This window comes from Eptatretus burgeri, chromosome 13 (assembly GCF_056783735.1).
Source record: "Eptatretus burgeri isolate ZD-2024b chromosome 13, Ebu_testis_v1, whole genome shotgun sequence".
NCBI lineage: Eukaryota > Metazoa > Chordata > Myxini > Myxiniformes > Myxinidae > Eptatretus > Eptatretus burgeri.
The window spans coordinates 27738830-27753420 of record NC_140973.1 but is presented as its reverse complement, the minus strand read 5'-3'; the positions used below and the strand labels follow the sequence as shown (position 1 = coordinate 27753420).

Sequence of the window (14591 nt, the reverse complement as noted above, 5' to 3'; positions counted from 1 at the left end):
ATAATCCCAACTAAAACGATCATAAGAGCCAAAACTTACAATTATATGTATATATAGGTGTGTGTGTGTGTGTGTGTGCGTGCGTGCGTGCGTGCGTGCGTGCGTGCGTGCGTGCGTGCGTGCGTGCGTGCGTGCGTGCGCGCGTTGGCGTGTGCTGGCTTGGCTGTTATCTCAATGTGAGTATCAAAAGATGGAATTCAAAAAAAAAAAAGATATCGTTTACTGGCTCCAGTAATCTCCATTAATGGCTCTTCTTGATAAAAAGTAAAATGTATGGGTGCCGATGAACTTATGTTGGCAATTTTTATTTGATACTTGCATTGTAATATCTTCCTTCAATTCAATCTTTTATGCTATCATGTTCACAATGTTATTTGTTCTAGTTGGCTTATCCTTTCATTGTCACATGCCAAATATCACATCATATACTTTATCTACAGAGGTCTGGTGTACTTACTGTTCGGCCTGGTTCGGCTCTGGGTGACAATAAACTACTCAACAATGCGCTGTACCCATCAAGCAAGGCAGCAGGTCGACAAGGATATTCTGGAGGAATAGCCTCGCTGAACTCTGAACCTGAACATGGCTATGAGTGCCTAGATGGTAAGGACTGCTCAGCATTCTTCTGCTGCTTCGATGAGTGTAAAAATGACAGCTGGAGACAAGGCCGGTTGCATATCCGTATAACCAAGCTGGACTCCTACTCTCGTGTTTTCTTCCCCATCACTTTTGGCTTCTTCAACCTCATCTACTGGATTGGCTACCTCTACCTTTGAATTCAAGGACAGACTGCATCAAAAGGAAAGCATAATGGCTGGTCTAGTGCTACCCATGAAACACCCCAATCCCATCTGGAAGCAACGTTGGTATGAACATAATGCCTGCCCTGTCCATGACCACCTGTGCACCCTTCTTTCTCAGCCAGTGGCCAATCACTGTAGTTATGATCCAGGGACAGATGAGATAACATTTTGGAAGTGATGGTTTATGTTACCTTTTCTCTCGATCTACCAGAGTCCATGGGAATATCCCACTGACCTTGTCTGGGACTTCTGCAATGTAACTGTTGCCTTTTATCTAAGATATGTTGATCTCTATACCATGCAACTTAGACAAGTAGGCCTAACAATAGAATGTAAAAATGTGAGATGTGGAAGAGGAGACATGGGATAAATTTGCCATATGTGGAGGAAACAGAGGCCAACTTAGGAAAGGTGTAAATAGTATGACCTTTCATGTAGCCATATCCTGTAGCGACAAAGGCCAATTTGCTGCCACTTTTGGTGAAGAAATTGACGACAGCTTGGATTACTTTCAAAGGCCTTTGACCTCAAAGACTAATTTACTGATGACAAAACTGAGCACAGCTTTGGGTTTGATCTGTATTTGGCTTCCTTGGCCCATAATGCCTGATTAGCCAGGAAAACAGCCTGCATCACCACACAATTATTTGTCTCTTCGTATATACTATTATCTTGGTATCCTCACATAAAAATATTTTACACACAGGTAATGGCACAAAGAGTGGAGAGTACAATGAGGAATGCATCTTGCTGAGTGGCTAAGAGTTGGAAAAGTGAGTTTGACACTGCATGTTTGGTGGTACAGAAACATGGAGTACAGGCAGCACTTGGTGAGGTAGTACCATCTTGTACTCGATTGGCCTTCTTCCTCACAACAGGCCTTTTATTAGCATCAGGTCTGAGGTTTTTAATGTGTGAGGGATTCGTTAGTTTTCACTGTGTTTTGACGCCTTTCATTGATATCAGCAAAATAAATATGTATTTATGATTATGCTTACATTTGCTTGCTTTTACAGAGCCAGCAGCATTTCCCATTCACAGGTGAGATGCCAATGGGACCAGTGCTTTGCCTTGAAATTTTCAGATGAGCCAGTGGGTAACAACGGAAATATCATGGAAATGCAAAAGCCAGAACATTGAAATAAACACATTATTTTAACAAACTCTCAATGGCTCAGCAATTTTTTTGTTAAAACCTGTTCTGTTCAAGAAAATAAAGCCTGTTCAATTTTGTCTTAATTACAGAGAATGATTATCATCACAGTGCCCGTAAAATAAGGAATTCAATTAAAAAAAAAATTTAAGCAGGAAGTTGAATGAGCAACAATATCACACTCATTAACTATTAATGTATTTCATGCATGATGACAGGGACAACAATTGACTCCTAATTGATTGCTGCTTCTGTTTTTCATTCAACAATTCAACAGATAAAATCCCAAAGTAATCTTTCTTTATACCACTGTAGCTTTATTTAATTATCTTCTACCAGGGGATGTCAATGACCTACATGCATGTATATATGGCACGTTTACAATAAAAGGGTCTTACAAGCAGTATTGCCTCAAATGCAATACATTCAACTAGAGAGTTCATAGAACACCTTACCCCCACACAGTTTTTAGAAACATGGGCATGGTCTGCGAGTGGGAAATTTGATTGGTCATGTTGAAGTAAAATGCTGTAATATTTTGTGCAAGTAATGCTAAACGAAAAGGTTTTGAAAGTGCCAATAAAGCGATTTATGTTCTCCAATATTCAAATATATATATATATATATATATATATATATATATATATATATATATATATATATATATATATATATATATATATATATATATATATATATATATATATATATATATATATATATTTCAATTGAAATAAAATAACGATTTTAAAGGTAGTAGACAAAAACATTCGGAAGTTTACCGCCATTGCTGCAGCGTATTTCACACCACCTTATTTGACATTACATGTCGTGTCCATTCGTTGACATTAAATTTGTTTGTCATTCGTGCATTCATCTTACATTAAGTTTTCATGCCAGTTGTTTGAGTCCTTTGACGTTGCAAAAACAGTAAGTTTCCTGTTTGGAATTATTTTCAATTTTGTTTGATTGCTCGACAGGCAGACAGAGTACGAAAAAGCATCTCACTCCTCTCTGCATATGTGCAATCAGGACAAATTCAGAGCTACAGTACTGCTAAACAACAAGCTCGTTTTCTGATTCATGTTCCGATTAGTGTTCAAAATATAACATTCAAATGAAATTACGGTAAGTTGTTCCTCGATCATAACCTGACAGTTGTCAATAAACAGACAGACAGACAAAGTGAACCAATTGCTTAACCTGGCTTTGTGCTTCATGTGCATGGGGTAATTATAAAACTGCAAATTACCTTTTATCCATACATAAATCTAGGCTCATGGAGAAGCTAATGAATTTCGAGGACAGCACGTTCACAGACTGACACAGGATCAAAGGTGAACAGAGAGACAAATACATCATACATGAGTGGATGAGTGGCAGGAAGGGTAGGGGTGGGACCAGAAGGGAGTGCTGTATTTGGGGGTGGGGGATTATAGGGGTGGAGGTTGGTACCAGTGAAAATAAAAGGGCAGTGTTGAATATTGGACAAAACACATGCTGATGATGGGCAGTGCTCTTAAAGGACTGAAGGAAAGGATGAGACAACGGATACATCTGCATTATTTGGTTGTTGTTCACAACTTTGCTTTTTTTATGTTGATATGAGATGTTGACATTAATTTGAAAAATGTTTTTTGGGATCCAATAGCTTGACTTGTATAAGGGTAACAAGGTAACAATCTGGGGAATCAGCCAGACATGGAAAAACAGGTGTATGATCAAATAGGAAGAGAGAAGAAAAGATGAAGAAATAAGTATAATAATCAGTAAGTAAAATAGTTAGGGCTGGGAAAGGTTAATGTCTGTTGAAAGGATCATGGGTATGGATGTAAGATGGTGGTGTACTGCCAGTTTGAAGTCCTGGAGGGAAGAATGGAATTGTACTGACTGAAGGAGGTATTTCCAAACATGGAAGAAAATACGAACAAAGGAATTGAGGTGAGCACTAAGTTTGGATTTTTGAAGGCTAACAAGGAGAGGGTTACTGGAAAAGCATGTGTAGTTTTTGCAGGGATGGATAAGGATAGAAGGCTGAAAAAAAAGGATGGGGAGTAAAACCAGAAGAGAGGTGGTATAAAAGAGAGAAGATACCAACCTTTCTGAGACCAGAAAGCAACATGCGCTATACCTGCTTCATTTTGGGAGATTACAGTGATGATGTGAGCTTTGAATTCCATATCAACCAGATGAAACATATGTGAAATGAGGGCTCCAGCCCATTGAGAGAGCAGTGCTCCATAAGCATAAGAAGTTAATATTTACTGAAGGCATGCCAGAGATGGAGGATATCCAGTCTGAGTCTGTCTTTTGAGGATAGTAACCTGTAAGTAAGATGGTTATGCGTGGGGAAGGGCCATGACACAAGCATGACCAGAAGTCGGCATTTTATCTTATGTGCAGCAAGGTGAGGCTATGAAATAGTGCTTTGTTTCATGTCTCATTGCAAAACATCCAGGTTTCAGTCAATAATGTTAGCATTTTCCATGCCTCACCCAGTGTCTGTGCAAGTTTACTCATTTGGATTTATGATGTCGCCCTCGCTGCAGAAAATCACTCGTATCTGCTGTGATGGGTTACTAGCACGATGAATAGCTTGACAACAGGTCACCAGTCTTGTGGAAACCGCTTCTCATCTCTTAGTTTCAATGCAACGCAACCAATTATTTGGTAATTGAAAGAAAGAAAACGTTTCCTGGATCTCCTTTGATCGCCTTCAGCTGCTTTTTTGGGGGGTTGGAGGGGAACTTCCAGTTTGCTCATCTCTTATTATATAAATAATAAATTATTCCATTGCATTTTCTCCAGTTTCATCCATATTTAAACAAGCAATAACAATACCAGTTTTAAAGAAACCTTTCTTTGGATCCCAATTTCAAAGAAACCTTCCTTCTTTGGATCTCAATTTCAAAGAAACCTTCCTTCTTTGGATCCCAATTTCAAAGAAACCTTCCTTCTTTGGATCCCAATTTTAAAGAAACCTTATTCTTTCTTTCGATCTCAATTTCAAAGAGACCCTCCTTCTTTGGATCCCAATTTTTTAAAAACCTTTTTCTTTCTTTGGATCCCAATTTAAAATAAACCTTTCTTTGGATCCCAGTTTTAAAGAAACCTTATTCTTTCTTTGAATCCCAGTTTTAAGAAAACTTTCTTTGGATCACAATTTTAAAGAAACCTTCTTTCTTTGGATCCCAATTTTAAAGAAACCTTCTTTCTTTGGATCCCAATTTTAAAGAAACCTTCTTTCTTTGGATCCCAATTTTAAAGAAACCTTTCTTTGGATCCCAATTTTAAAGAAACCTTTCTTTAGATCCCAATTTTAAAGAAACCTTTCTATGGATCCCAATGGAGCTCATCTGGGTAATATCTCAGGTTCCTTTTGAGCTCAGAAGCTGATATTTGCACATGGCAGTGACCAAGAGATTTGGCTATAAAGTGTGTTTTTGATTTAATGAAAAATCAATTAATCAATTAATTATTTAATTTTTCGATTAATCACGTAATTTTCAAAAAGTTACATATTTAGATGAAACAGTGGTGGTTTAGGTATGTTATTTGGCAATTGAGAAATTAATTATTTTACTATAATTATTTATTTATTTTAATTATGCAATTAATCAATGAATCAATTATCGCACACCGCTCCCTCCCAATTCTGTCTCCATGTGCTGCACAGCGGCATCGCCGGGTGCCGAAGCTACCCCAGCGATGTCGCATGCTGGAGGATATGTTATTTATATATTTATTTATTTATTTATTTGGCATGTATCTCGACTTGTTTAATCTCCTCTTTAGCTCGCCTGTTCGAAGAACAGAGAGCTATAGCGATACCCCCGGCGTGAGCGTCAGCGTCAGCGTGAAAATGTTAAAGTATTTGGTGCAAGTTATTTTTTCCTTTCTAATGTTTCTATATACCACATTTTTTTTATATGCCTGATATATATATATATATATATATATATATATATATATATATATATATATATATATATATATATATATATATATATATATATATATATATATATATATATACATGGTGGTACAACTCCTCGGTACACTACCCGCGCGGGTACTTAGGTATATCGACATTCGGCAATTCACCCTATTTCGCGCGGGTAGAATGCGGACTGGGTTGTGGTGAGGTTAAACCCCCACCCGTGGCTAGCTCCTTGGCGGTAGTTCCAAGAGGGTCACGATTGAATTGTCCGTTCCGGTGGGCGACGCATCGCGATTAGAGTTACGTGGCCGATCGCACGCCGGGCGGGGGAGAATTCGTAACAAAAATCCGGGCGAGGATTGCCGTATGGATCTTGTGGCGCCATGTCTGGTAAAGTAGAAACTGTGTAAGTGCTTGTAAATAATAATTATAGTCGGTTGTAGTGCTTTTGCCTTGCTCGTGTCTTTGTCCCCGTCCCGTGCACGATTCATTTTCATTGCATTGCCTCGATATATATATATATATATATATATATATATATATATATATATATATATATATATATATATATATATATATATATATATATATATATATATATATATATTGTTGTGGTTGACCAAATTCGCAAACCATCACTCAGGTCCCTTAGGTGAGATATCTCTGTAAGTATATGTGTAGTTAGGCCCAAACCCGTTGTTTCGAGGGAATAAATGTCATTCAGTCGGGCTGCGACTCTTCAGGATAGCCGTTTTTCTTTTACTATCTTTATTTTGGACCAGCCGCCATTATTACCACCACCAACCACGTCTCAACAGCCATCACAACAACAACCACCAACTACAACTCCGCTTCACAACAACAACCACCAACCACAACGCCGCTTCACAACAACAACCACCAACCACAACGCCGCTTCACCACAACCGCCACGACCTTTACCGTCACAACTCGCCACCATCGCATCCACACCATCTCGCGCCACTCGTGGGGACCGATACTGGACTCGTGCAGGGCGCGCACCGAGCAGTGTATTCAAAAACATCACGGACTTTCCGCAGAAAACGGATCAAAAACGACTCACGCCCACTTTTGTTCCGTCCAATCGGCGAGCTGGGGCGAATTGGCCCCGCCTCCAGGGCGTTGGAGTGAGGACGCTATATGCAAATTCATGGATCAAAAAGCATTCACGCCCACTTTTCCTCGGTCCAATGGGGAGCCAGTTTGAGAGGTGAAGGGTCGGAGGCAAAGGGTCAAGGGTGAAAGAGCGAAGCCACGGGGCTTATATAAATGGCTGCGTTCGTCAGTAAAGAGAGTTGTGCGGAGTTCAAGAGAGTCGTCGGTGGAGCTGGAAAGAAGTGGGAGAAGTCAAGAGTGAAGAGTTGGGACGAACCAAGAGAGGAGACGGAGAGGGCGAGTAGACGGAGCTGTGGAGAGGTGACGGCGGCGAAGGCGGACGAGGGGGTGCTCGCGTCGGTGCCGGGAGCTGCAGAGGGAGAGCCCAGCAACGCGACCGAGGTCGAGGAGGAGACGCTCGCCGCGGGACCCGAGACAGGGTGATATCCTCCTTCCCCCGAGCATCAGCAACCCCCTCCTGTTTCCCCCCGCGCTGAGATAGTGCGACAAAGGGGGCCCCTTTCCCACCCCCTACCAGACACTGTCTGCGAGGCCCGCGGAGTTGAGGCAACACCGCCACTTCGCGTCTCATCATCAGACGGGTAGGCCCGACCCGGTCTCGGCCCCAGGCCCGCCTCATCCTTGAGGGTGGTTCTTTTTCTTTTGCTTTGGGAATATGTGTTGTCGGCGCCGTCTGTGAAGTAAAATTGTATAAGTGTTGCCGTGTGCCTGGTAGTCGGTTAGATCTGCATTGTTGCATTTGCTTTTTGTGTAATATTGCATTGTCTTCTTCTTTTACATGTGCTTTTGGTGGAATTGTATATGTGTGCTTTCCGTTCATCGCGAAATAAATGTGCTTCATGTTGAACTGTTTTCCCGCTTCGCTTCGTCTTTTCTTTCATTGAATCTCCATCTTGCTTCACGTAAAGGGTTGGTCGTGGGCTAAAACGCCCGATAATTAATCGAACTGTCGAGGCCGACGAATAACACCGCTCGGTTATCCCGATAGTACGGAACGGGTCGCTTAAAGTGGCCCGTGTCCGAAGTCGACCTGCGGCGAGGTGCGATCGCCCGGTCTACCCTCCGTGTGGGTACTTAGGTAGGTCGAATTTGGCGAGCAACCCTATCCCACGCGGGGGCCGATTGGCACGATCGTGGTGAGACCGAAATGTCCACCCGTGACTAGTTCCCGGCGTTAGTCCGAGAGGGTCACGACTGGATTGTCCGTCCGGTGGGCGACGTGCCGCGATTCGAGTTACGTGGCCGTCCGCACGCCGGCGGGCGCGAATCCGCAACAATATATATATATATATATATATATATATATATATATATATATATATATATATATATGTATATATGTATGTATCGGGGTGGATTATGTCATACCGGTCGTCCGTCCATCAGTTCCTGTCCGCACTCTAACTCCCAAAGTTTTCCACTTTCACGTTTCATATTTGGTACATAAGTACAGACTGGAGATGGTGTGTCGTGACATACATTCGTCATCTAAAATGGTCGCCATGGCAACCAGGATGCTGTTTCCGTCTGTTCCTGTCCGCACTCTAACTCCCAAAGTTTTCAACTTTCACGTTTCATATTTGGTACATAGGTACAGACGAGACGGTGTGTCGCGACATACGTTCATCATCTAAAGTGGTTGCCATGGCAACCAGGATGCTGTTTTCCATGTAGTAGCACAATTCTGTATATACCTTCTTGTTCGGGCATATATTGTGCTCACTTGCGCTCTTGTTACTGATTGCAATATACAAATACATATTGTTACGGCTGTGGAAATTTGCAATACACCAGAAATGTCCTCAGGTTAGATATATCGATAAGTTCATGTGTAGTTAGTCCACACCCGTTGTTTAGAGGGAATTTCCGTGTTCACCGGGCTGTGGTCCTTTGAGATGGCCGTTTTTTTGTTTTATCGTTATTTTGGATCAAACCTACAACAGCACCACCTTCGCCACTTCCCACAATCCGAACGCTGTTCTCCACGGACCGCGCAACGACCCTTTCCGTGTTGGAAAGGGTTCAAGAACGCATGTGTACGGTGCGTGGAGAAGAAAACCAACAACGCCTGTGGGGTTTTTCCTGTCTAATTTCCCCGCCTGATGCTTCCGCCTGAATCCCCCCCACCACGCTTGGTGTGAAGGGGAGTGGTGGGGCAGCTCGCTCCCGATTGGTGGATGCACGGCGTGAGGCGATCGGAGTGGGGGCACGCCCCCCCTTCGAGAGCTATCTGGAAACGCCTCGAAGAGAGGTGGAGCCGAGAACGGGCGGAGCAAAGGGCGGAGCCCCGCTCCATAAAGGGCGGACGCGCGTAGGGTGCTTGCTTCTTTTTCTTCTTCTTCTCCTTCCGTGTGGATCTCACTCCCTCTTCTCTCATCCTGGCCCTGGCTCTGCGTTTTCTTCTTCCTCGCTGGCTCTTCCTCTTCCTCTTCCTCTGCGCTCGTCTGCTCTGGCAGCTGTGGAGGCTGGGTCTTGGCTCGTTCTGGTCCTGTGCTCGCGGTTTGGCGAGAGGCCTGTACACGGAGGCACGGACGGGAGACGCGGCAGCGCCGGTGGTGTGGCGGACCTGTGCGTTTGGGCGAGGAATGCCGGAGAGAGCTCGCAGACCGCGAGAGGAGTCGGGGCCAGGCGCGACCAAGCCGACGGTCGTGGGAGGAGGACTCGACGGCCCAAAGGGAAGTCACCATTTTCTTTTCGGGGTTTTGTATGGATCTTGTGGCGCCGTGTCTGGTAAAGTAGAAACTGTGTAAGTGCTTGTAAATAATAATTATAGTCGGTTGTAGTGCTTTTGCCTTGCTCGTTTTCTTTGTCCCCGTCCCGTGCACGATTCATTTTCATTGCATTGCCTGTAAATTGCATGACTGCCCCTTGCTTGTCCTTGTATTGTGTGAAATGTATCCCGTTCGTCGTCTTTTTCCCGTTTGAAAGTGCCATCTTGAATCGCGGAATAAATTGGTAGAAGGGTGTAACACCCGGAAAATAATCACGAAACGTTGAGGTCGACGATAACTCTGCTCGGTTATCCCTGCAGCACGGAACGAGCCGCGAAAGCGGTTCGTGTCCAGAGTCAACCTGCGGCGTGGTACAACTCCTCGGTACGCTACCCGCGCGGGTACTTAGGTATATCGACATTCGGCGATTCACCCTATTTCGCGCGGGTAGAATGCGGACTGGGTTGTGGTGAGGTTAAACCCCCACCCGTGGCTAGCTCCTTGGCGGTAGTTCCAAGAGGGTCACGATTGAATTGTCCGTTCCGGTGGGCGACGCGTCGCGATTCGAGTTACGTGGCCGATCGCACGCCGGGCGGGGGAGAATTCGTAACAAAAAATTGCTTTTAAATTATTTGGATCAGACTTCACTGCAATGCTTTATAAAAAAAAATATATTAATTATTAGACTAGTCTTTTAAAAACGATAAATCTATAAACAGGCGAGCATTGGGTGGCTTTGATACCAACTCTGGTAAGCTCGCCTGTTCGAAGAACAGAGAGCAAGAGCGATACCCCGGCGTGAGCATCAGCATAAGCGTCAGCGTGAGCGTGAAAATGTTAAAGTTTTTGGTGCAAGTTATTTTTTCCTTTCTAATGTTTTTATCTACCACAGTATTTTTTTATACGCCCGATATATACATCGGGGCGTATTATGTGATACCGGTCGTCCGTCTGTCCGTCCGTCCGTACCTGTCCGCACTCTAACTCCCAAAGTTTTCCACTTTCACGTTTCATATTTGGTACATAGGTACAGACTGTGGAGACGGTGTGTCGTGACATTCGTTCATCATCTCAAGTGGTTGCCATGGCAACCAGGATGCTATTTTCCATGTAGTAGCACAATTCTGTATATACCTTCTTGTTCGGGCGTATATTGTGCTCACTTGCGCTCTTGTTACTGATTGCAATATACAAATACATATATTGCTTTAAAATTATTTGGATCAGACTTCACTGCAATGCTTTATAAAAAATATTAATTATTGGACTAGTCTTGTAAAAACGATAAATGTATAAACAGTCGAGCATTGGGTGGCTTTGACACCAACTCTGGTAAGTCTTCTCTTTTGACGATTGTTTTTTTTAAATTATTTTTGCCCTTGTGAGTGCCATTCATAATTGTCTACTCATCATTAATTTTAACTTTTCTTTTAAACTCCATTCAGATTTTATTTAACAATGAAATTCCTGAAAAAGAAATAAATCGCATTGAATTGCCCTTATTTCAAAGGAAGGACCTGCTCAAGCATGGTATTTATCCCAGGGAAGTAACTGCCCCTTTAAGAAAGCTGTTCACCACCATCTCAGATCGTCCCCAATCCTAAACCATGATCTTTTCTACCCTCGTTAACCCTACTCCACCCCCACCCCAATCCCTCATCCTTCCAAATTTCCAGTTTTCCCTCATGAGAGTTTCCTTCTGTGTCCATCTTGTCCACCCCATGCATCCTTTCCTGCCCTCATTCCTCCCCATACCCATTGTTTGTCCAAGTCTGCCTCTATCTTGGCCTTCAACTCTGCTGTTAGTGTTTGTCCTTCTTTCTACTGTTCCTTTTGTCCCGTTATGTCCTGAACCGTTCAGTGTACTAGCTCTTCCCCAAGCCTCAATTATGTCTACACAAAAAAATATATTATGCTTTTTCTCTATTATGAAGACGCCGGAAGGAAGATATAGTTTGTGGTTTGAGATGGAAACTGATTCGGGGTGGTTTCAGTGCCAGGTAAGTTCTATGTGTGGTACTGGAATCACAATGTAGTTGGCAGTTGGGTATAAATCGAAAACAGACATAAATAATCTTCGAAACATGCATAGATAATTTATAACATATCGAGAACATCCTGGCAAAGTTGCTCAAAAATAAACACCACTTAATGTGTGTCTGCAATGTAAGTTTGTTTATTTATTTATTTAAATTAGTAATTTATTCAAAAGTGTTGTTGTTAACATGTCATGTCTATATGGCATGGTTACTTCCAAAATAATTCAGGATCCATTTGCATTTGGCCTCACCTTGTAGCAAAACGGTTTACTAGTCGTGTATCCTACTATGAATTTGCAATTGTTCAGTGGCTTTGACAACAATACAATTTTTTTTATTATGGACCGCAGGCATCAAAACGTGACATATATTGAACAAACAGTTTCAAATGGAGCACCTCACCGCCATTACAGCATTTAAATTGTATCAGGCGTGGCTATAAATGTGAATTGTTGCTCCCAGCTTGCTGGTTCACTGACAGAAGATGCGATTTGCATTTTTGCCACCTTAATCTCTACCCGGTTTTAGATCCCGTGCGGGCACGGCCAAGCTGCTCATTGAAAAAAGAATCAAAGGAGTGTGAGAAAAAGGGAGAGAACGAGAAGAGAGTAATAAACTGTATTCACGAGATGAGGGAAAAGGAAAACCATTGAAGATGAGAGATTTAATGGGTATAGAAAAGAATGAGGGATTTCAGACACATGCATGTTTTCAGCACATGAGAAGGATTTCATGCACATTCATGTTCTCAGCACATGTGAAGGATTTCATACATGTATGTTCTCAGCACAGGTGAAGGATTTCATACACATGCATGTTCTCAGCACATGTGAAGGATTTCATGCACATGCATGTTCTCAGCACATGTGAAGGATTTCATGCACATTCATGTTCTCAGCACAGGTGAAGGATTTCATACATATGCATGTTTTCAGCACATGTGAAGGATTTCACACATGTATGTTCTCAGCACAGGTGAAGGATTTCATACACATGCATGTTCTCAGCACAGGTGAAGGATTTTATACACATGCATGTTTTCAGCACATGTGAAGGATTACATACACATGCATGATCTCAGCACAGGTGAAGGATTTCATACACATGCATGTTCTCAGCACAGGTGAAGGATTTCATACACATGCATGTTTTCAGCACATGTGAAGGATTTCATACATGTATGTTCTCAGCACATGTGAAGGATTTCATACTTTGTATGTTCTCAGCACATGTGAAACATTTCATACACCTGCATGTTTTCAGCACATGTGAAGGATTTCATACACATGCATGTTTTCAGCACATGTGAAGGATTACATACACATGCATGTTCTCAGCACATGTGATGGATTACATACACATGCATGTTCTTAGCACATGTGAAGGATATCATACACATGCATGTTCTCAGCACATGTGAAGGATTTCATACTTTGTATGTTCTCAGCACATGTGAAGGATTTCATACTTTGTATGTTCTCAGCACATGTGAAGGATTTCATACACATGTATGTTCTCAGCACATGTGAAGGATTTCATACACATGCATGTTCTCAGCACATGTGAAGGATTTCATGCACATGCATGTTCTCAGCACATGTGAAGGATTTCATGCACATGCATTTTCTCAGCACATGTGAAGGATTTCATACACATGCATGTTTTCAGCACATGTGAAGGATTTCATACACATGCATGTTCTCAGCACATGTGAAGGATTTCATACTTTGTATGTTCTCAGCACATGTGAAGGATTTCATACACCTGTATGTTTTCAGCACATGTGAAGGATTACATACACATGCATGTTTTCAGCACATGTGAAGGATTTCATACACATGTATGTTTTCAGCACATGTGAAGGATTACATACACATGTATGTTTTCAGCACAGGTGAAGGATTTCGTACACATGCATGTTCTCAGCACATGTGAAGGATTTCGTACACATGCATGTTCTCAGCACATGTGAAGGATTTCATACACATGCATGTTCTCAGCACATGTGAAGGATTTCATGCACATGCATGTTCTCAGCACATGTGAAGGGTTTCATGCACATGCATGTTTTCAGTGGCACAGTACTGATGCTAAAAGGAATGAAGAGTTTGAAAAAATGTCAAACTCTTCACTTCTGGCTCATCTCCATTTTAACGCAGCAGTCTTACTCCTTTGTTCTTCCGAAATTTCTTCTTTTCTGTTCCATTCAATTGCAAACAAAAACTTTCCCTACCCGGTACGCCACGCTCGATGGATACAAAATGGCTTCTAATTGCAAGTTGTCGTTACTCCGAGTATAAAGGAACTCGAATAATGCACCTCCCTCCCCCACCCCTTCCTATAATGTTACTGTATACTGGTCTATGCAATTTTGGTCAGGCCATTCATTATAGAATATAGAACATATAATATACCAAATTGAAATGAACATAACAAACGGAGTATAACTCTTTGCCAAACATTTATCTTCATCAACTTTTACTTACTACACCACCCCTGGCTCTGCCTTGCAATATGTGTTGTGCACACTACAACCCTTTCCTTCTGTGTTGCACCACAATAGCCAGTTGTACATTTATATTGCCAAAGATGAATTGCATATGTGACAGTGGAGATTAAAATTTGAGAGGGGTGGGTTCAACTAATGGATGTCAAGTCAAAAAGCCTTTTGTCTGCACACAATTGTCGTACGATACAGAAGACAAATGTTTTTTAAAAATCACTTTCTAATTGCATGATTTTGTCGCATTATGGTCCAAAACTCTCCAATCAGCTATGCGAGTTGGTTTATGCCAGCCAAAAGTTTAG

At 42.1% G+C, this 14591-nt stretch overlaps 1 protein-coding gene across 5 annotated transcripts in view; it reads left to right on the top strand.

Moving 5' to 3' along the window:
• Positions 1–1969, top strand: part of LOC147014133 (gamma-aminobutyric acid receptor subunit gamma-2-like) — a 221408-nt gene extending 219439 nt beyond the window's left edge. For 4 of the 5 annotated variants that reach the window (XM_085851827.1, XM_085851828.1, XM_085851830.1 and 1 more), the window contains one exon: positions 441–1969. In XM_085851827.1, coding sequence (XP_085707953.1) covers positions 441–776 — 336 coding nt within the window. In that variant the 3' untranslated portion in view covers positions 777–1969. The remainder of the gene's footprint in view (positions 1–440) is intronic. The other variant, XM_085851829.1, reaches the window with a different exon arrangement.
• Positions 1970–14591: the final 12622 nt, after the last annotated feature.